At 36.5% G+C, this 22,331-nt stretch overlaps 1 protein-coding gene across 8 annotated transcripts in view; it reads left to right on the forward strand.

Annotated features, from left to right (window-relative positions):
• SLC39A12 (solute carrier family 39 member 12) overlaps nucleotides 1-21,689 on the forward strand; it is a 33,895-nt gene extending 12,206 nt beyond the window's left edge. For 6 of the 8 annotated variants that reach the window (XM_032705602.1, XM_032705610.1, XM_032705657.1 and 3 more), the window contains 8 exons: nucleotides 1,765-1,936; nucleotides 4,570-4,742; nucleotides 6,504-6,656; nucleotides 7,823-7,933; nucleotides 10,222-10,285; nucleotides 14,337-14,495; nucleotides 15,802-15,989; nucleotides 20,219-21,689. In XM_032705602.1, the coding sequence (XP_032561493.1) occupies nucleotides 1,765-1,936; nucleotides 4,570-4,742; nucleotides 6,504-6,656; nucleotides 7,823-7,933; nucleotides 10,222-10,285; nucleotides 14,337-14,495; nucleotides 15,802-15,989; nucleotides 20,219-20,347 (1,149 nt within the window). In that variant the 3' untranslated portion in view covers nucleotides 20,348-21,689. Of the gene's footprint in view, nucleotides 1-1,764; nucleotides 1,937-4,569; nucleotides 4,743-6,503; nucleotides 6,657-7,822; nucleotides 7,934-10,221; nucleotides 10,290-14,336; nucleotides 14,496-15,801; nucleotides 15,990-20,218 lie in introns of those variants that run through there. The other 2 variants (XM_032705622.1, XM_032705666.1) reach the window with 2 other exon arrangements.
• Nucleotides 21,690-22,331: the final 642 nt, after the last annotated feature.

Raw genomic sequence — 22,331 nt, forward strand, 5'->3', positions numbered from 1 at the left:
CATGAAGGTCTTGTCAGCCCATTTCTTTGGCTTGTCAAGAACCCTCTAAACAGCAGCCATGCCAGTCAGCATACTAGTTGTCCAGTTGCATTTCGGTTGTCGGTGCTATCTGGTGCGCTCTGTTCCATCACTCAATTTGTTAGTGAAGGTGTTAATATCATTCCTATTGTGACTGGTCAGCAATGATGCTCATAATCAACCAACAACTTGATAACCACCAACTTGATACCAGATGTTGATGTTCCCTACTTCTAGCATCAAAACTTCTGCCTAGAATAGGCAAAATTAAGGTCTTTTCCAATATGGTAGCTCCTTCATTGTCTTCATGGTCTTCTTTGACTTGAAGGCAGAATACAGTAGGTCCAGGTGACAAAATCATCTGTTATCTTGAAGACTTTAATGTGGTTTTCAGAATAAATGTATCAGTGCTTGATTAATTCAGCTTAGTGAACTTTAAGGCATATTTTACTTCACTAATGGATAAGCAAAGGAAGGAAGGTGTTGGGTTTTAACTGGGTTATTTAAAAGTAACTATATTTAACAACTTTTTTTTTAAAATTAATTTAAATAGCAATTTTATTTCAAAAGAAGCTTCATTGATTAGAAAGCTTCAGTGATTAGAAAAAAGTATTTAGGAATCCCTTGATTCTCAGATGTAGACCAATTTAAATGAAAGAAAAAAATATTTTTCTAAATTGAATCACAACTCATCAGATGAGATTGAGAAATGAAGATTATTCCTTTAAGTAAGATAACATATTTGATCTGGACTCCTCTAAAAGCGTTTACAGAAATTTCCACTAGAAGTGTGTTCCAGTGCTAACTGGTCATGTTTTTACTAGAAGTTTTATACTGGAGGTGGAAAAGCAATTCTTCATGAAAATTTGTCGAAATATAAAGGTTCCCAAGAAAAAGATCCTTCTTTTGACAAAGAGATATTCCAAACAAGAACAAAAAGCGGCTGGAATTCTGAAGTACCTCTAATAATACAATTATTAAACAATCTTTAGACCAAATTTAGACTATGTAACATCTAGTTTGCTGACCTTAAAGTGACATGCCATTATTTAAAGAATTAAAAACCTCCAATGCATTTCCACATCTTACTGAAGATCCAGTACAAGAACAAATCTAAGTATTGCTTTTGATGTAGTATCTTATATTAATAGCACTATTATTGCAAACAATGAAGTTTTACATTAATGACTAAGACTATGATTTGTGTTAACATTAAAAAGAGGGTGGTTGGGCACTGGAACAGGCTGCCCAGGGAAGTGGTCACAGCACCAAGCCTGACAGAGTTCAAGAGGTGTTTGAATGATACTCTCAGACACATGGTGTGACTCTTGGGGATGGTCCTGTACAGGGTTAAGGGTTGGACTTAATGATCCTTGTGGGTCCCTTCCAACTCAGCATATTCTGTGATAGTCTGTAAAATATTTTTCTTAGCACATATGACAATAAAATGTTGAGAGATATTATTTTGTCAGATCCTTATGATATTAACCAGCTTCCATAGAAATTGTCCTGCTTCATTCCAAAGATTCTGGTCTTTCTGAAATATATAGTAGCATCAAATTTAATTGAAAAAAAAATGGAATTAATTGAAGTAATTAAACTAATTTAATCAAAAAAGAGTATATAAAACCCAATTTTTTTCTAGGTTGTACCACCCTGTGTTCCTCTAAGATTCCATATTTAACCTCAACATTAAATGCAGGTACATGCAACATGTTTAGTAACTCTGTATACTCTTCTACAAAGGTTTGTTTCTCTGCCAATGAACTTGTGAAGATATTTTTGAAAAATGGTTCTTCCTCCATTTCCAAGGACCACTTCAAGCAAATCAGTCCAGCTATCATTCAGCAACTTTTAAGTTGTTCATGTCAGCTTCCTGACTACAAGCAGACAAGACTTCCACCAACAACTGTGGAAAGTGAGTTATGTTGTTATTAAAAAAGTATTGCTTAAATTTGGATAAAGAGGTGCAGGGACTTAACTTCCGGAGACATTTAATTCATTAATAAACCAAAACATGAGGAGATTTATGCACTCTGTAATTTATGCACTTTATAACTTCATAGCATACATCTCGGATGGTAGTACTATATTGAAAAGTGAGGGGATTCAACTGTCTTAATTTTATATTAGATGGAATTCTATTTCATTATGTAAGGTTTTAAGCTTTATTCTCTCCATTTGGGGTCTACTTGATGTTGGCAGCAGGTGGGCCATAACAGGTCCTCATCTGTGAGTTGCTGGGCAGTAAGGACTTGTTTTGTGAAATTTTTACCAGATTTATATTGGAATCGTTGCATTGCTTGCATGTATAGCCTCAAGGTTACATTGCCTGGCATTTTATACCATGATGTGGCAAATGCTTGATATAGATAAGTTCTGCATGAATGTTACTGGTTTTTCACGTAGTTTAAAGCAGAGAAGCTTTGAGAATGTTACTGTGGGGAGGAAAACATCCAGAAGAACAGTAACAGGGCAGCAGGACTTGTGTGATAGAGCTGGAATAAGAACAGAGTTAGAGTATAATCATATTGTTTCCAGTCACAGTTGTAGCCCTCACATGTCACTGCTTCCAGTGATTTCTACCCCATCTCTTCTGTTGATTCCACTTCTCCTGTAATCAAACCTCACTGTATCTTATAAAAAAAAAATCTAAATCTGATATGACTTAAAGGCTTCTTAATGTGTTGTTATTTGGTTGGTTTTTTTTTTTACTTTAAACCAGCAATATCTGGGAAGTGGTTACAAACCAAGGTGTGCTGGTGTATTACAGGGGACATTAATTTTGGTAGTCAGGAATGAACAAAAAGGAAAGGGCATCTAACCATAATCACCTGCATCTAGAGCAGCACTTTTTAGGTTACAAATCAATGTTTTCAATACCTACATCTTTTAGGAGCTATTAAACTTTCTCCATGACCTGCTGGCCAACGATCCTTATGGAACAGCATATAAATTAAAAAAACATGGAAGGACTGTTATGAATATTCCAATAATGGTTATAGGAGAAAAAAACATACAGAATAGGAAAAATCATTATGGGTCTTCGACAGGCAGCAGTCCTTTCTAATGAATTCTCTCTTCTCATTACCTGAACACTTTGCAGTCTTTACTGCTTTGATCTTTTCTATGCTACAGAGATATGACCCTTTTTGGATCAGGAATCAAGAGAAAAAGAAAGAAAAGAAAGGAATTTAATCATGTCAAATGCAAGGTTGATGAAAAATTCACTGTTAAGGAGGATCCTTCCAAGTCTAAAGCCATCAGCCTAATCAATGATATTTTAGTGATCTCATAAATGTGAGAGATGAGAAAAACTGAACTATTCAAGTGCATAATGGAATTAATAAGAGCCTTTTCTGCAGCCCTTTTCCTCTGCTTTTTGACAAAGGAAGGTTTTCATGACCACAGGAACATTTCTGCTGTCTTGATACAGATAAAGAACTCCATGTTTGACCTATGTGTGACCTAGTGACCTGAGCATGGGCTCATTAATTTTATTCTCAGTTCTATTTTACTGACAGGCTGTGCTGTTTTGACTAAGTCACCAAGGTCTGACCTTCCATAAATGTGTACCATACCCTGTATTTGGATTTGCAGTCTGTGAAATTTACTGTCTGATTTTATGAGGTGCTGAGCACTTGCAGTGTTTTTAAAGTGTGAAACATTAAGTGACAGTTTTGAATATTTTGGCATTAGTTCCTTTATGTGTGTTTCTCTTCACTGTTTTACCTCCATCGTAAGATTTAATACAGATTAATCAGGATTTATGTTGTGCAAAAGGTTGGAAACGTGAGTGGTGTGTAACTGAAGAATTATGAGTAACCTTCAAAAAAATCCCAGTAACCTCAGAAAAATAAGTTGGTGGTCCTGATGTGGTAACTGAAGGGATATATGTCCGCAGCAGATTTGTAAATGTAATTTGGACCAAAATGTTTATGCTTAGAATCTAAATTAGATTCCTACATCCATCTGAGGTTTTACACCTTGGTTTGTTTACAAAAAAATAGAGAGCAATAAAACCCAAGAGAAACAAGTGACACACAACACAATTTTTCACCATCTGCTGATTGATGCCCAGCCCATCCATGAGCAGCAATCATCCCCTCCCAGCCAACTCCCCCAGTTTATATACTGGGTACGACATTCTGTGGTATGGAATAGCCCTTTGGCCAGTTCAGGTCATCTGTCCTGGCTGTGCTCCCCCCAGCTTCTTCTGCCCCTCCTCACTGGCAGAGCATGAGACACTGAAAAGTCCTTGAGTTAAGGTAAGCACTACTTAGCAACAACCAAAACATGAATGTGTTATCAACATTATTCTCATACTGAATCTACAACACTGCACTCTACCAGCTTCTAGGAAAATTAACTCAATCCCAGTTGAAATCAGACAGTGGAACAATGAATCACTTCTTCTGTGTGCTTGTGCATAGAGGTGTCAAAACACACCCTCAAAACCAATTACAAATACAAAACAAATACTCAAACACAAATAAAAATACTGGATGATTAAAGGCGCCCTTGTTCTCTTTCATTTGTTTTCCCCTACAGAATATGGTTACAGCACTGTTGCTGTTTTACTTATTACTATTGGATCTATGTTTGGTACAACTCTCATTTTATTTAACTCCTGTCAAGAAATCTATACACTCGTTTTACAGCTGTTTGTTGGTTTGGCTGTTGGAACCCTTTCTGGAGATGCATTGCTACATCTTATTCCTCAGGTAAGTAATAGACACTTCAGTGCTTTTAAAATGTTGACACATATGCGTGTGTGCATGTACACACAGAAGAGTTTTATTTAAACCTGGATAATGCTCATCTGTTTATAAATAAACTTACCATTAAATCTACCCAGCACTCCAGTTCCATTTGCACTCTGTAGTTCAGAGAGACGTTACAAGTAGTAAGAAGCTGAAATCTATGAATGATGAATTCAAAGAAAATAAGGCTCCTGTTTTCAAAACAAACTTTTCAGAAACCCCACAAGTCCTGTGCAAGGCAAGTTTCTAGATGTGTATTAATTTCTTTCATGAGGCATATTCTGTAACAGGTCTCAAGAGAAATTTTTCAAGGGTTGTATGAGGCATCCACAGTCCCCTCCACATGTTTTTCCAGAGAACCAAGAGTTGTCAGCCTATAAGTGTAATAAAATTGGTACTATGATGTTGTCCTAAATTCATAAAATAAATTTTAAGAACAGGATAGCATGCAAAACAGAACCAAGTTTTCCATCGTGTATTAATTTACTTTTGACTGAGTCTCCTCTGATATGACACAGATGTTATGAGTAGAATTCCAGTGGCTGTGGAAAGACAGCTTCACAGCTTCACTTGAGATTCTGGTCAAAATATTCTTTGTACTCAATGGATCATCTCTGGAAGCAAAACTGGGAGAATGATTTAAGGAAGGCAGTTCTCAGTGAACATGAGAGAAATGCATTTATTTCAGAAACACCTTTGGAGTGTAAAAGTATTCTCTTTCACCAGTTTTAAGTCATGTATCCAGAGCCTTTAAAGACCTCACTTTCAGAGCAAAGGGAGGGCTGCCGTGCTGTGCCACTGGGAAAAAAATGGAAGTATGCCCACCGGTAGAAATGGATTTATGCATTAGTTATGCATTAATAAATTATGTATTGTTTTCATAGAATCACAGAGTAGTTAGGGTTGGAAGGGACCTCTGTAGATCACCTAGTCCAACCTCCTGCCGAGGCAGGGTCACCTAGAGCAGATGACACAGGATTGCATCCAAGTGGGTTTTGAACGTCTCCAGAGAGGGAGACTCCACGACCTCCCCAGGCAGCCTGTTCCAGTGCTCTGCCACCTCAGTGTAAAGGAGTTCTTACTTGTGTTGATGTGGAGCTTCTTGTGTTTCAGTTTATGACCATTACTCCTTGTCCTAGTGCTGGGCACCACTGAAAAGAATCTGGCACTGTGTCTTGGCGCCAGCCTTTGAGATATTTGTATGTATTGAGGAGATCCTCTCTTAGATCTAGATCTAAGAGATCTAAATCCTTCTCTAGATTACAGAGGCCCAGCTCCCCAGTCTCACCTCATAAGAGAGGTGCTCCTGATCCCTTATCATCTTTATGGCCCTCTGCTCAACCCTCTCCAGTAGCTCCTTGTCTGTTTTCAATATGAAGCTTACATATTAAGATGATGCAAGTTATTTTTTATAGACTTTATAGACAATGTACTCCAAATGATATATATATATACATATATACACACACACACATACATAAAGGGCAATTTCATAAAACATAATGTTATTTCCACCACTGAGAGATTAAGTATAGCAGAGTCTACTAATAATTAATTTCATTATCTATTATTCAGAGGATTAGCTCAAAGCACAATTTAAATCTGAAAGAACTGAGGGAAGAGAATTTTGAGAATAAATTGAATTAGCACATTGTGGCTTGCTCTAGTAAAAATTAAAACATTACCATTTCATTTTTTTTAACTCTATCTCTTTTGTTTCAGACTCTTGGTTTACATAAACATGAAGCACAAGACATAGAACATTTCTATGAGGGAAAAGAATATATTTGGAAACTTTTGGGAATAATTGGAGGAATTCATGGTTTTTTTCTGATAGAAAAGTGTTTCTTTCTTTTGGTAACACCACGTGAACAGGTAAAACTTTCTACAATTTATCCTTTAAAAATCTCTTTTGAGATTTTACAGTGTACAAAGTGTTAAAATGATTGTGGAAAATAATTATAATTTGTGTGAGTTAAATGAAGCATTGATAATTGCTTTCCTAAGTGCTCCTACCAGATTGACCTTCAATTTCTATTTTGCTTTGCTCTGTGGATTGTGCATGCTACATGAATGTGTTCAATATATTTATAACTCAAGAAGGGAACAGTTGATCGAATATGTTCCATAAGCATGCATTTATGACTCACATTGGAGCAGGTGAAAAGCATGTATCCATGTGAAATAGCAACGGCAGTTGTTTACTGTAGGCCCTGTTTGAAAAGGAGAAAGACATAGAAAATCTTAAAGTTTCCAAATTGTCTTTGATCTCAATGATTTGAAAATCTAATATGTATGTTGCAGTCAGTAGGGCCCAACCTCTTATATTAATATTATCTCCTTGCTCACTGACATGTTTATAGTAATTCTATTACTTTATTTCAGTGTGGATGGAGCCTAAAAATATGATTATGCACAAGGATATAATGTAACACAAAATGTGATGGCTCATTAGGTTTCTTAGCATGAGACACAATCTTAATGTCGCTTAAGAAGGCTAAACCTTTGCTTGTTCTGTTTTGCAGGGTGTGCAAAGAATGGCCTGATTTAGATATGCAGCAATGAGTCCCTATTCCCACTATCATTGAGTCAGCCATAAGAATATTGTGTGAGATTAACAGAATGAGAATATTTTGATGCCAGTGATATTTTATTTTTTTGGTAAAAAAGAGTCCTTTTTGTTACTTATTTGGGAGAAGGGCTTTATCACTATCCCACAATTTTTTTAACTTTTTCTACTGAGAGCTAGATTAATTCTCAGAGTTATTTTTTATATCCATCTCGGCTTCAAATTTTAATTTGATTTTTAAATTAAGTTGTATCACACCAATATGGTTGTCACTGATTTATCTGATTCACTTTTCAGGGTTTTTTAAGAAAATAGGCATTAGGAAACAAGTGATGCCAGCTAACAACCTTTTAAAATAGATTTCATTTTGAAAAAATCGATTCTTAAAAATGTTAAATTTTCACAAAAGGCTGAGAAATACTGCACCTGTGTTCATGGGTTTCAGAACTAATTGCAAAGCATCTTCATTCAGCAGGGCCTTTCTTTAGTTAATGGGCACTGGGGACATTCCCATGATCTTCCAGTGGAATCTGAATTAAATGAACATTCAGGCAGAGGCAAATCTACTTCAACCATACAGTTGGTAGGTTACCAATATGACATACTTCCCTGATTTTATGTTCTTCTTTCTCTATTCCTCAAAAAAAATGAACCAAATTAATGTAATAAATCAGTAATACTTGTCAGTTTCTATTGATTTGGTGTTATTACATGACATGATTATTAGGAATCTCTAGATTTTGAAGTTTGTAGTGAGCTTTTACAGAGATTTCAAGAGCAGATATTTTACAATAACTTTTCTTCAGTGTGTCTCAGATTGATACAACAATTCATGTCCTGCACTACATTTTGTTAATAAAATTATTGAAGATTTTCCTCTTTCCTTCTTTTAAAAAATTGATTATATGTAAAGGCAGATTCTCCAGAGGAAAAACTTCGTGATTTTCTGCAGTGAGAGTTCAGTGCATAATTAATAAACAGATTAAGTCTTGGACTGTTCTTGAGCATTTTTCCACGGATTGTGAGGGTAGCATAAGCAAGCTGGATATATGGGAATGGTGCTTACCTATAAAAAGTTACACGGTTTTATATTGGCCTGTAGATAGTATCCAGACAGATAAATCCTTGCAAACTACATGGACTCATAACTCTTAACCTGTTTTTTCTTTTTTTTTCCCAAGTCTCCTCAGTTTATATGCAGTACCTATGTATACAGGTTATTTAAATCAGTTTCTCCAGAGATCCATAATGTGAACTCCATTTTGCTAATTTAGTTGTGATGGGCAAGAGCCTCATGAGTCACTGCTAATCTTTAAAACACAATTGGGAAACTCTCAATTGAAAACAGAGCAAACAGACGAGTGAAACATGTTTACTAATTTGTGAGCCACGTCATAGCTTCCTGTTTATGATAATGAATGATCATGTCATTCCACTCAGCTGCAAGATCCTCCCAAAGTTCTGTATAGATCACATGAATTATCCTGGCTTAACTGGTTTGTACAAGAGCAGCCAATTTTTCAGAATCATGTGAGTAATACTAAGACAAACACTGGTTGACTAAGAAAAACTTATAAATCCTTCAGGTCAGTGATTAGTCTTGCAGTTTTGACTCAGAGTTCAAAGAAGTGGCATGTGAATAAATATTATAGGAGAAGTGGAACAATTATTGGAATTCATATGACTGGCTGCAGTCACAGGAATTAAAGACATTTATTTTTCCTTTAAAATGCAGAATTTGAAAAACATTCTTTTTCCTTCTCTCCTCATACTTCTACAGCACATATCCCACATCACAAGCAAGCTAATGCCAGCCAATTAATATATTCCATTTTCTACTCAACATACATCCCTGCTACAGTTTTTGGAGTGGTAGCTGCTGTCCTAACACTGAACTCTTGTGCTGTTGTTGACTCTTCACTGGCTACCATAATAGGTTTTCCCACTTTTTTGGGAAAAAAAATAGCAATGATAAATTCAGTTTTTCTAGTTTCAAGCAAACAAGTTTTTTGACTTATCTCTCCCTCACATGAATTTCTAATAATTTCTCTAGTCAGAAAACAAAGTCCCAGGGAGGTAGAGAGAGTGAGAGATTGCTCATGTTCTCCCTTCTCTCCCCACAGTTGTAATACCTGTTAATTAAATGTTGGGGCAGATGCATCAAATTAACTCTCTAGGATAAGGATGAAGATACTGCCTCTTTCTTCACTTGAAATAGGGGTAAATTTCACTCCTTGTAATGAAGTCTACTCGTGTGCTGCTATGCCAAATCAGTGATGTCTAGTGCTAAGACAAAGCCCCAGATAAAAGCCAAGAGTCAGGGCACTGGAGGCTGCACCACACTGAAGAAAACCCCCTGTATTTTGAAAGGGGGTGAAACCTATCTATGATCATCTTTCTTAGTCTTGTGTTTTCACAGAGTAACTGTGAGGAACATGAATGCCAAAGAGATTCTACCTATTATTCCTTGGAAATCCTATGGACACCTCCATCAGGAAACTAAAGTTCTAGTCATGACAAAATCAAAACGTGTAATTGGAATTATAACTCTTTTTTTAGTCTTACATTTGGCTCAGATTTTTAGGTATTCAAGCAGAAATATGGTTTTCTTGGGCAACAACAGTGCTTGAATATCTTCCTACCTGAATTAGACTGTCACCTTTTCTGGGCAAGGGAGATTTCTTTCTCATGTGTTTCTGCAGTACCAATCACACTGTCAGTGGTCAATAAATTATTCTAATGATATCTGTACAAATAACTATTGACTATCTTTTATTCAAATAGCTTGAATTTAGTTGACATTTTCCAGTATTTATAGCAGCAATTGGAAGACCCCCTTAACACTGATCCATTATCTTTACTTTTAACTAGAGAAGCCCAGAAGATTCTGAATCTGCTGAAGTTCCTCCGGAGAGCAAGGCGATCACCAAAAAAAGTTAGTATCAATAAAAAGACTAGACAAGTAACAGGAAAATCCTTCAGACCTAAAATGGAATTGAAAGTCTGAAACTGGCTTAGCTCTGTGCTTGCTATGGGCTACGTCGCCACATCTGATGGCGCCTGGCTACATAATTTAATCTCTACTTAAAGACCTTCTCAGCTGCCAGCCCTGTAATTGTGAAGTTTGTTAGTCTTATACTGTCCTTGCTTTAGTGTTTGTTGTCTCACTGTTGCAATCTATTTTTCTAAAGCCTTTTCTTAAAGGGAAACATTCAAAAATTAATACAAAACAGGTTTTTGTAATTATAAACTTAGCTCAGGCTTTTATTTCTGAAGGTGGTGGAATGCTTGTTTTGTTGGCTTACTATACTAATATAATTCTGCTTCCTTCTTCTCTTACACGGTAAAGCAATAGCCTCTTTGAACCAGTAATGATTTATTACAGGTGTGAAATTACAGGATCCTGATGGCTCTCAGTTTTAGTATAATCTGGTTTTTTTCAGACAATTTCAGACAATTCCTGTCTTCTGTGTTTGTTCCTGCTTAATAAAAAAAAATAGGAAAATAGTGTATAAATCAAATTCTGCCTTTGACTGTACCTTGTGACCTTGGTAAATTCAGTAGAATTGCAGTCATTCACCTGAGGGAATAATATTTTAATTGAAATCAGTTTATTTACTATAATCAACTCCCCTTAATTTTGTGTTCTCAGATCTCAGATCATTAGTGTGATTTATTTAATGATGTCATTATCTTCTGGGTTTTTAATGTTCTCCTCTGTTCTTGTGGACTTAATTTCCATTTCTGAGGCATTAGAAATCTGGATTTTCATTTCTTCAATCTCGAGTCTCCAGTAGTACACAGTCTAGTGCCAGTTTGAGTGTGACTTCGTAGTTCATCTCTAGATATTTCCATTCAGTTCAATCATCATTATGTGCTAAGCACGCACTAATCTCTAGTGATCTCAATGTCATTTGTTCTAAGTAACTAATTTTGTGATAGTTTCTCAGTAATCTTCTTTGTTTGGTATCATTTTATCCTGATACCTCAGTCTTAACCTCCATATTAGAAATCAGTAAGTGAAATCTTAGTAGGAAAGGAGGGGTTATTTTGAGGTTTGGGGTTTGTTTTGTTTGGGTTTGGTTTTTGTTTGTTTGGGTTTGGGTTTTTTTGTGAATACATCATTTCAGCAGACACTGATCTCTTCTCTTTGGTGAGCAGTAATTAGACCTGAATGGTCTGAAGTTGTGTCAAAGGAGGTTTAGGTTGGATATTAGAAAAAGGTCCTTCACCCAGAGGGTGGTTGGGCACTGGAACAGACTCCCCATAGAGGTGATCACAGCACCAAGCCTGACAGAGTTCAAGAAGCGTTTGGACAATGCTCTCAGGCACATGGTGTGTCTCTTGGGAATGGTCTTGTGCAGGGCCAGGAGTGGGACACAAAGATCCTTGTGGGTCCCTCCCAACTCAGCATATTCTGTGATTCTGTGAAAAGTTTGTATTGTTAGAGTTCTTTTAAATGGCTCAGTGCATAAACATACCTGGGTACCTTGGTGCTGAGCTAAACTTTTAGGTGCTTTTTCCCCAAAACTGAATGGAATCTGCAGCTTTAAGGCAGAAGCCTGGAATTTTGTCCACTGGGAGGCTTCACTGTAAATGTATGTCAAGTAGGACTGAAAAAGGAGTCAGTCACCTTAGACAGCCAGTGAGTGACTCAGAAAGCAAGAAGCTTTCTGAAGCAAAAGATGTGTCACAGGCCCCCTCCTCTTTTATCCACAATTATTCTGTCAATATCTGAAAAGACCAAACAGTAGCATTTTATATTTGGTATACTCAGTGTCACTTTACATTTACTAGAAATATTTTTTCAGTATGAGCATTGAAACATTGGAAAAAGATCTGTTTATGGATAAATGTTTGCTTTAAACTCTTTTTCAAAACTTCAGAAGTGTAATCTATGATTGAAGTCCTGCACCCAATAGTTTTGGGGTTTTTATGAAAATTATGGAACAGAATTTGCTATGAGTTCTGGTCCTCTATTTAAGCAGAAAAAAAATAAAAAATAAGTATAAGATTTTTGAAGAAGAAGAGGCTTTGTAGAAATAGTTAAGATAATAAGTTTATAGTTAATAGTTTCTGTTGGAATATAATGCAGTGAGACAATTGCCAGTAACAAAGCTGCTTTAAAATAGGCTGAAAGTAAATTAAGATAAACATTTAGATTTGTTTATACATGCATCTTCTTAACTTTCTGTCAAGTAAGTTCACAAAGCTTACATTTGCAATTGCGCCATAATGTTAACCTGATCCCTATGTTACATTACACACAACATGCTGGAGTGAGTTCCAGTAATCATGGTATATCTTCTTCAACAATAAGATACTTGAACAAAACAGATTAATAAGATCTCAGGGCAGGCCACAATTTCGTCCTTACTAGTGCTTGTTGCAAATCACAAACTTAATGTAGTGCAATAATCTATTATTTCTATGTAATTCATGCTCTGCACTATTGATTATAAACTGCCCATAGTGTTTAGAAAGAACTGTACAAGCTGGAGACATCCACGTCCGGCTCTGTAAGCTGGCAGGAAAATCTAACAAGCCTGCCAATTCCTCTGAACCCGCAGAGCTCCCAGGCAACTAGGGAGGATTTTCTGAATACGGTTGTTAAGCTTTTATGTGCTGTGTGTTTTTTTTTATAATAGTCTGAAGACTTCATTTCTAGCCAGTTTCTGTAAGAAAAACATCTCCCCTGTCACTATAAAATAGTCATCCCTCAGAAACATTACTGAAGTGAAACCTCGTAATAACTATGTTCAGGGAGTTTTGTGCAGCTCCACTTTAGGTCCTTCATCTGTCATATTATGACTATGGGGGTCATCAAAAGTCAGGAAAATACATATTTAGAGCCCAAATCACGACCCTGCTTCTTCAGGCATGAAACCAGCCCTTTTCAAAATGTTCTGTCCATTCTGTGTAGAGGGAAGCTCTATGAGTTTGCTGAGAAACATTAGGCAGTCCTGCTTGTGAGCTTGTGGATAGAATGAATAAAACAAAGTACAGGATAGGGGAGCCCATTATGTGTTGCTAAGTTTAGTCATTGAACCTATATGGAGCCTTGTTGCTACTTGAAGAGATAAACTCTCTCCCTGTGAAACCATTCAGCATGCCACCCAGCTGTCTGTGCTACAGACTGGACAGAGAGACTGTCCCTAATTCTCTAGCTTGATTTCAGTGCTTGCATCCCTAGTAGCACCTTTCCACTTTCCACTCATGTCAGATGTCTGATCATGAACAGCCAGCATATTGTTCCATGCTAAAATGAGGTCACAGAACAGAATGGGAAAGACAAACAGCCACCTGCACCCGTCAGTGGTGCTCCAGATAGGAGTATTATGAGCATAATAGCCATTAATTGATTGGAACAAACTTTGGAAATAAGCATACTGTAACCCTGTACTAGTAGTGATACTCTAAGGCTTGTTGTCTTTCATCTCTATCTTTCACTGAAATACAGTCTCATAAAAAATAGACCCTGCAAATATTATTCAGTGTTAGCAAGCTCTACAGGATTAAAACAATCAGCTACCTGAGACCAAATATTCATCTTCAGTATAGCTGTGCAATCCTGTGAGTTCCAGAAAAAAAACATCTAGGAATAACATCTAGGAAAACTTGTGTGAATTTTGACAAATAAAGAATGATTAATAGAAACCCTTAGGATGTATCCTGAGATTAAACTCAAACCTAACATTTTGTCTAATAGTTAACCTAGTAAGAATAAGGAAATTTCTTCCTGGTATTTACATCTCTGAATTGTACTGCAAGCCACTTTTTTAGTTTTAAATGTATTGAAGGAAATGCAGTAACAAGGGAAAAGAAGTTAAACACAATTTTCCTCTGACTATTATGACTTATCATTATGTTAAATGCAAAGTCACCAAAAAACCAAATCATTTGTAAATAACAAAAATTGCAATATCTGTTTGTGTAAAAACTTCTGGGCTTTTTATTTATTTGTTTCTTTTTTTATCTTTTCTGAGGTAAGAAAATCAGCTTGTTAGCAATAATGGTTCTGGTGGGTGATAGTCTTCACAATTTTGCTGATGGCCTAGTGATAGGAGCAGCATTCTCATCCTCAACAGAAACAGGTGTGACAACGACCGTTGCTATTTTATGCCATGAAATTCCTCATGAAATGGGTAAGAAATATGTATATATGTATTTTTCCTGATTGGCTTTGTATTTCCAGGTTTCCCAAAGAGTTCTTTCCTGTATGATATTTGTGGGAATTCTTGCTTATAACATCATGAACTATAACATTAATGTGCAAGACTCCTACTTTCTTTCCCCTTCCCAAAATCCAGGAAAGGCTTCTGCACTCATTATTGGATACCATCCCATCTCACTTTCTCCGTATGTAAAGGACATCAGGCCAAGGGTGACCTGTTATTCTTATGTGTACAGAGACAAAAAATTATAAACTGAGAGCAAGAGCCATGTGTGCATAATGGACATGCCTTACACAATGGGCTATCCAAGACTTTCAATATGCAGCAGTTTCAATATTCCCCATGTTACCCTCCTTCCTGCTGCTAATCAAGAATAATAAGGTACTAAAAAAAAGTATATGACCTATTTTACCACTGGACAGGACAGGAAGATTGTTCTATTGAATATTGTCCTCAATTAACTTCTTGTGGTAAAACTTTCAGCATAGCTGAAGCTGTTCCTCACATTGTGTTGATGAACACGTATAAACTGGAAAGTTTGAGATGAGAACTGCAGATTCTCCTTTCCGTCCTTAAATGACTGAAGATTTCATGCACTATGTAGAAAACTTCCCCAAACAAAAAGATGGGATGGGAGATTGCTGTAAAACTGGTGACTCTGGTTTGCATAGCAGAGAAAATTTAAATACTCAACAGTTACCTCCAAAGACAGACCCTCTTAATTCTGGGGCAGTAATGCCCTAGTGTCAGTGGCATTTTTACAGTCACAGAGTAGAATTTTTAAAATCTTCTTCTGTGGGCCTGTTATGAAATCTCAAACTGGAATCAAACTGGCATAGGTTACTCTGACTTGCAGCACCTGTAAAACACTCAAACATCATCCTGCAAATATACCCACATGTTTGGAACTGGCAAGTTCCCAGTGGAGAAAGATTTAGAAACTCTGGGAAAACATGTGACTTCACTTTTGCTTGTATCCAAGTTGGAAATGTCATGGAACATCGAGAACTAAAGCTGCTCCTGTATACTGTATGCTATCTTTAGGAACAGCTAAACAAATAAAGTAAATATTACTTTTTTGTTGTTTTGAGGGTTTGGGTATTTTTTTCATATGAGATGAGTTTATAACTAATTCTACAGAAAGCTAAAGGCAGCCCTACGCCATTCACTATCTTTGTGCATGTCTGAATTAATTTCCTTCATGTTTTATTACTAAGAGTCTTCCAAATACATTTATCAGCTAAATAATAAATTTTCTGTCTTTTTCTCTATGCAGGAGATTTTGCTGTGCTGCTAAGTACAGGGCTCCCCACGAAGATTGCAATTCTGATGAATTTTATAAGTGCACTGACAGCATTCTTAGGACTTTATATTGGCCTTTCTCTATCAACTGACCCATCCATTCAAAACTGGATTTTTACTGTTACAGCTGGAATGTTCTTGTATTTATCTTTAGCAGAAATGGTGAGAACTTCAGTCTATGGGTATATTTTCCTTTCAGCTTAGCCACACATCATAGATGAGTGTCAGACAAATGCAGGTGGATGAACTTGGAGAGAAAAAGAGTTCATAGGCTTGTTGGGAAGAGCATGTCATCTGCCCTGTGCATGTACAGTATTTAGAACAATAATCTGGTTTTATTTCATGTCCTTCTCATGCTAGGTGTCATTAGTAATGAAAAGGTGAAATAAAGGCCATTAGGAGGCTGATATATGAGAAAGGCATAAAGGACTTTTAAAGGGTGAAAGGTAAACAATATATTTTTAGTTACTTAGTAAAACTTAAACATTTGAACCTGCAGGTTTTTTAAAATCCTGAAGAAGCTGGTTACTTTTTTGTGCCCTTTTCTTTATATATTTTTCATCCATTATTCCAATACGAATTTGCTGTTTCTGAACTAAAATGCAAAGATGCTTATCCTGCACTCTTCCTTTCTGTCTTAGGTTTGGCTGAGCTCCTAAGTGGTTCATAAGCCATCATATTGCCTCAACTTTTTTGTATTTGCCCAATATTTTTCATAGTCCCAGTTCAATAGCAATGATCTGACTATAGAAAAATAAAGTGTGAAGATATGCAGTAGGAGAAAGGTCTAAGGACTGTACAAAGATGTGGAAGTATCCTAGCTCATGCAGATGCCTCGAACCCCATCATCTATTGTTACACTTGTAGCAATGCAGAACTTGATTGCCTTCCCAACTTTGTCACATGGTCTTTCATGTGTTGATGTAAACTTGCCTACAAGCTCCTGAACAGAGACGGAATATTTTGAGTGATTAGATGAAGAGCGGGGAAAAAAATGTCACTTCATAAATTATTACTGTGTTTTCCCCAAGCCTGGTGTCTCTCAGTTGTGTTCACTACTACCCCCCACCTTATGCCTGAGATATTAGTTACCAGGTTCAAGCATAATACTTTAAATCTGATTCCAGTGTTACAACCTATTTAAAATCCTGCTTCTAATAATTGACCTCAGACCTTTGTCGTATTTATCCTATTTTTGCTATTGTAACTAAAGTGAACATAAAGTGCTCCTAAGAGCTTAAGAGGGAGCTGCCTCAGGATTGTGGATGTGTCAACAGTCTTGACTGAGGTGGTAAATAACAGACGAGAACACTGTGTACCAAGCTACAGCTTGTTCTGAGACTGCAAAATTTGGAAATGAGGCTGCCTACCTACTGAGTAGGCATGGTTTTACTAATAGGCTAAGAATGATATAGACATATTTTGCAATCAGTGTAGGATCAGCATTCATCAGGGATCCACAAGCTTCTAGAACAATACCATGTTTTTCCCTGAGTCTTCAAAGCACTGTGCCAGCTGTAATTCCCAAGAGATAATACAGTTCCAGGCAGAGACAGGGACATGTTTTCCCTTGTTCTCAGCTTGTCACTGTGATCTTGGTCTTGATGTGGAGAAAGAAGGGAGAGAGAAGGGAGGATCTTATTTCTCTCAATACCTTTTGTTAATAGGCTCTATATATTCTCTATATCTCTGTATCTATTTCTCTGTATATTCTCTTTGGTTTGCTCATCTATGTTTGTCAGAAGTGTCAAATATCCCAGGGATTATTTTATTTTAAAAAATTATTCATGTAGCACTAAGGGAATCTATAGATCTGAAAAGTTTTGTATGTTTGTATAGTACATGTCAAGAAAATGAGCCATTCTTTATGTATTTTTCAACTTTCTGTTCAGAAGTAGCTTCTATTCTCTGCTACATTTTCATCTACAAACAGCAATCATCAGTGTTCCTGCCAGTGGTGTACAAACACTTAACGCAATACAAAGCTTGCCTGTAATTTTCGGTACTTGTTTTACGGGCTTTCACATATTCATGTGCTTGTCAGAGCAGCAGTTCAGTAAAACTGAACAACCTCACTGGTTTCTGTGTTGAGGAACATTGAGGGGTATGAGTGGAGGTTTATTGACAGAACAGCACTGTGAAACAGCTGCTGCAGTCAAGTTAGCACAAAACTATTTCTGTGGTTGATTAAAGGTTTTTCATTTTGACAAATGGCATTCTAGCCCCTCTAGCAAGCAGGGTAGACTAATCATTTTAGAAATTGAAAAAAGTCAAAAGATAAAATCATTTATATCCTTCATCATTTTTCACCAAGAAAGTATGCAAAACGGATGTTTGCTCTGACTAACCTTACAAATATTTTTGATTTTGAAAATAAAGGGGAAGTGTTTAAAGTGATTTACTTGGCTGTTGTAGTGCAACAGTCATGCCATATATGCCCCAGTTTGGTAGAACTCCTTTTTACCCAGTACATGACCCCTCATACCTCCTTTCAGCATGCTGCTTCCTATTCCTTCTTATCTTTTGTGTGGTCATGATAACATGAGCTGGAGTGAGAATAGAGTAGTCCCTTGATGTGGTACTCCATTCCCTCAATTTTTGAAGCAGTTTGCATCTACTGGTTGAATAGGCTTATGCTTCCTAAACGAGATTCACTCTGCTGTACCGCACACTTTGTTGTTCAGAGAGGATCAGCTTTTATTTTTACAGATAAGCAAGAATGTCAAACTAGGTATGGTTATAGAAATGGTCTGTGTGTTGATAATACGCACATAGGTTAGATGGAGGGAGCAGACACCAGCACTGGACATGGGAAGGGCACTACCTGACGAGAATTCTTTTTGAAAACTCTCTTAGAAACTTACTGTACATAACTCAGAAATTGTCACTGACAGCAATAAGAGAAAAGACTAGATTTTGCAGTGGGAGGAGAAAAAGTTTCCAGTTGGAGAACTTGTTCACTCAGGCACTGGGGAAGAGGACAAAATAGACTGATTACAAGGATAAATAAGAAAGACCAAATGTCTAGACTGGAACTCTGAATTCAGGCTTAGGTCCTAATTAACAGTTTTTGCTTAAATACACAACAAAAACCACGTGCTCTGGGCATTTACAAAATGTCAGTTCAGATTTTGATTTACATCCAGAACTTTGAAGTGTTTGCACTTGCTTTGGATTAAAAGTTTCCAATTATCTTTAAATACTGATCAAGTATAACTACATGAGTTTCCGTACCATAATTTAAACCACTGCCTAGCTGTAATGAAGATCCGGGGGGTTTGGGTTTGCCTGTTATTTTCAAACAAAACTTTAAAGGGGAGGCTGATTTTCCATTATGGTTTTCTTTCGGGTCCAAGACAACTTCCAGAGAACGAAGAGCACAAAAGAAGCAGCCCCAGAGACCCCCCTCTCTGAACAGAGGGAATGATAAGCATAGCAAACACTCCTGTTAGCCTCCTTGGTGAGCACCACTCCACTGTCTCCCAGTGGCTGCTGCTGTTACAGCTACTGTGAAGAGGTTCCAAAGAGCAGAGGAACTCAGTAGCTTTGTTCAAGTGCAGGCTGCAAGTGGAGCAGAAAAAAAATCCCAACCAAACCCAGAGGTCAGCACCAGACCATTGCTTTATATTTATTTCCTGAGTTGATGTGAAAGTATTAGCAGTCATTAGTGTTTCCCCTGGTGTCTATAAGACATAAAGCAAAAATATTGAGAGAATTTGAGCCTGAGGCATCATTTTCACAGGCTCTGTTTAGACATACATTTAGTTTAAAACTTTGATAAAAGAGACCATGTAGAGTGGAAGGTTTTTAGAGTGAAGTAGTTTTTAGTAGGATTATATGATTTAAAACTCACAGAGAAAAATATTAAACACATTTTTTTCAAGCATATTTAAAAAATCCTCTTTTCCTTCGTGCATTTACTAAAGCCCAAGTAAATAGGAGTGTTGCCAGTTATTTCAGAAAGAGCATGATTGACCCTATATTTAGAACTCAAACAAAAAATACTCCAACTAATTTATTCCCACAAAAGGGAATCACTAATTTTACTAAATAAGCATTTCCTTGCAGACAGCTATATGAAATTGCTACAAACTATTGAGAAGCTAACAAATTTCAGAATCTCATTTATAATTCTTGTCAGTGCTAGTAAAAGAACCAAAATGGGTATTTGGTTAATGCCCATATATTTGGTTAATTTAAATATTTCACTGTAAAAACCAACTTTGTTACAATGTACAGAAAATGCTACACATTAATAACTGCATTCAGAAGCTCAGCATTTTGAAAAGGTTTTGTTTTTTTAAATGAAGTTTGCCTTGTTTTCCCATAACTTTTTTTTCCCACAGATGAATGTATCTGGCTCTCATTCTGGTGTCTTATTCTTTTTTTAGCTTCCTGAAATGACTCATATTCAGACGCGGCGACCCTGGTTGATGTTTCTCCTACAGAACCTTGGATTACTATTAGGCTGGCTTTGCCTCTTACTTTTGGCTATTTATGAACAGAAAATTAAAATATAAGTTTTCTGTTGGAAATCTTGAAGTACCACTTATGACAGTGGATAGCATTATTCATAATTTTATCATATCTGCTATAGTGATATATAAATTAAGTTGCTGGGATTTTATATCTGAAGAGTAGATAACTATTTTACTTTATTAACTTATTGTTCAGATTTTGTAATTATTTTTTTTTTGTGAACATGAATGTTTAGAATTATGTTTTATTTGTTACTGAGTTTACCAGATCCCATGCTCAAACTCACAGGAGCTTTTGATTAGTTTTTATTGAGACCATTCTAGTTGAATGCTCTAAATGATCTCTGCCAGTCTGATTTGAAGAAAAGAATAAAACACTTTTATATACAATAATTAAAGTGGACTAACCATAGTTGAATATTTTGGATAAGAAATGGTTTTTTTGCCTCTTAGTACAAAAAATTAAAGTATTTCTATAAATCTAAAAAGCATAGGGAAACTAGACTGCTAAATGGTATGTACCAATCTCATAATATCTGCACTGTCTACTTCATCAACATAAAGATCCTCAGCAGTCATATCTTACTGGTCCACTGTGGCAGGAAAAAAATGACAAGTGTAAAAGTTTATGGTGTAGAAATCTTTTCAAACTGCAATACAGTTGTGATGGAATCTATGACAGTCAAGCACTGACCTAACTGCCTTTTGCATTATCTCACTCCTGATGGTTGCTCATAGCAAATGCTTATGAAGGATTATAAGAAATATGTTTAATTGTTTTTCACTGATATCCCTTCCAAGCTCCTCAAATGAAGGAATTCCTTGAGCCAAATGTTACTTCTGAGACATCACATTTAATAAACACCAGTAGTGCCTTCCTGTCAGCAATTAGCTTATTCATACATATGCAATGTGCATTCTGGAAAGAGCTTTTTCAATTGGCTTAAGTGCATGTGGCCTCACTGCAACTCCTCCAATCGTGAGTGATTTTTCTGTAATTAGTCCTCTTGATTTCAAGGAAATTCTGCATAAGTTGAGATGATTCATTTAATTTATTATGGCAGAATCAAGTCTGAAACAAATATACAAAATCTGCCCTAATTCTGAGGTGCTGAGAAACTATCAGGATGTACTGAGCAGCAGTCTGCTGTGTGATTTCAGGTATTTAAATGCTATCAAATTCTGATTTGAGGACTTCTCCCCTACCTAGTTTACACTTTTGTATGTTGTGTTCTTTCTTTCTTCTTTGATGAGTTGTGGAAATAGGGAGAGCAAGTTACAGAAAAAAACTTATATTCTTTATGCAGCAACTGGAAATTTTCTTTTCCTTGTCTTAAGTCAAGCTTGAAATATGGCTACATCATGACACAACATAACTTTCTCACAATGTGTCATGTGTTTATTTGATAGCTCCTAGTGAAGGTACAGTTATTCTCATATTATAGGTGGGAACAGTCTACACTCCTAGAGTAAACTGTCAGACCTGTCAGTTCTCAAAATCTTCATAGGCATCAAACTTACTTATCCAAAAAATATAAAGTGAAAACACAGCACCAAGCCTGTCTGAGTTCAAGAGGCATTTGGACAATACTCTCAGGCACATGGTGTGATTCTTGGGGTGTCCTGCACAGGGCCAGGAGTTGGATTCAATGATTCTGATGAGTCCCTTCCAACTCGGAATATTCTATGACTCAATGATAGCCCACATTCATGATGATCCTAATAACCCACAGACTAACCATTAGGAAAAAAACACTTAAAGATCAATTTAAAGGTAGATATACACTCATTTTCAGTGCTTGTTAATTATGAAAATCTGTAGAAAATACTCCAATGCACATCTAAATGTGAACGTAGACATCTACATGCCTTCAGAAACCTTGTCCCAAGCAATTTACCCACAGTCACACAGGAAGTCTCTATCTGACTAGGGGAATGAACTAAGCTATTTTTAAGTTCCAAAGTAAAATCCTACGGTTTTTTTAATTTAGGTGTGCAAATATTTTGACTGCTTTTTCTGTTGATG

The sequence above is a fragment of the Chiroxiphia lanceolata genome, chromosome 1, assembly GCF_009829145.1.
Source record: "Chiroxiphia lanceolata isolate bChiLan1 chromosome 1, bChiLan1.pri, whole genome shotgun sequence".
Classification (NCBI taxonomy): Eukaryota; Metazoa; Chordata; class Aves; order Passeriformes; family Pipridae; genus Chiroxiphia; species Chiroxiphia lanceolata.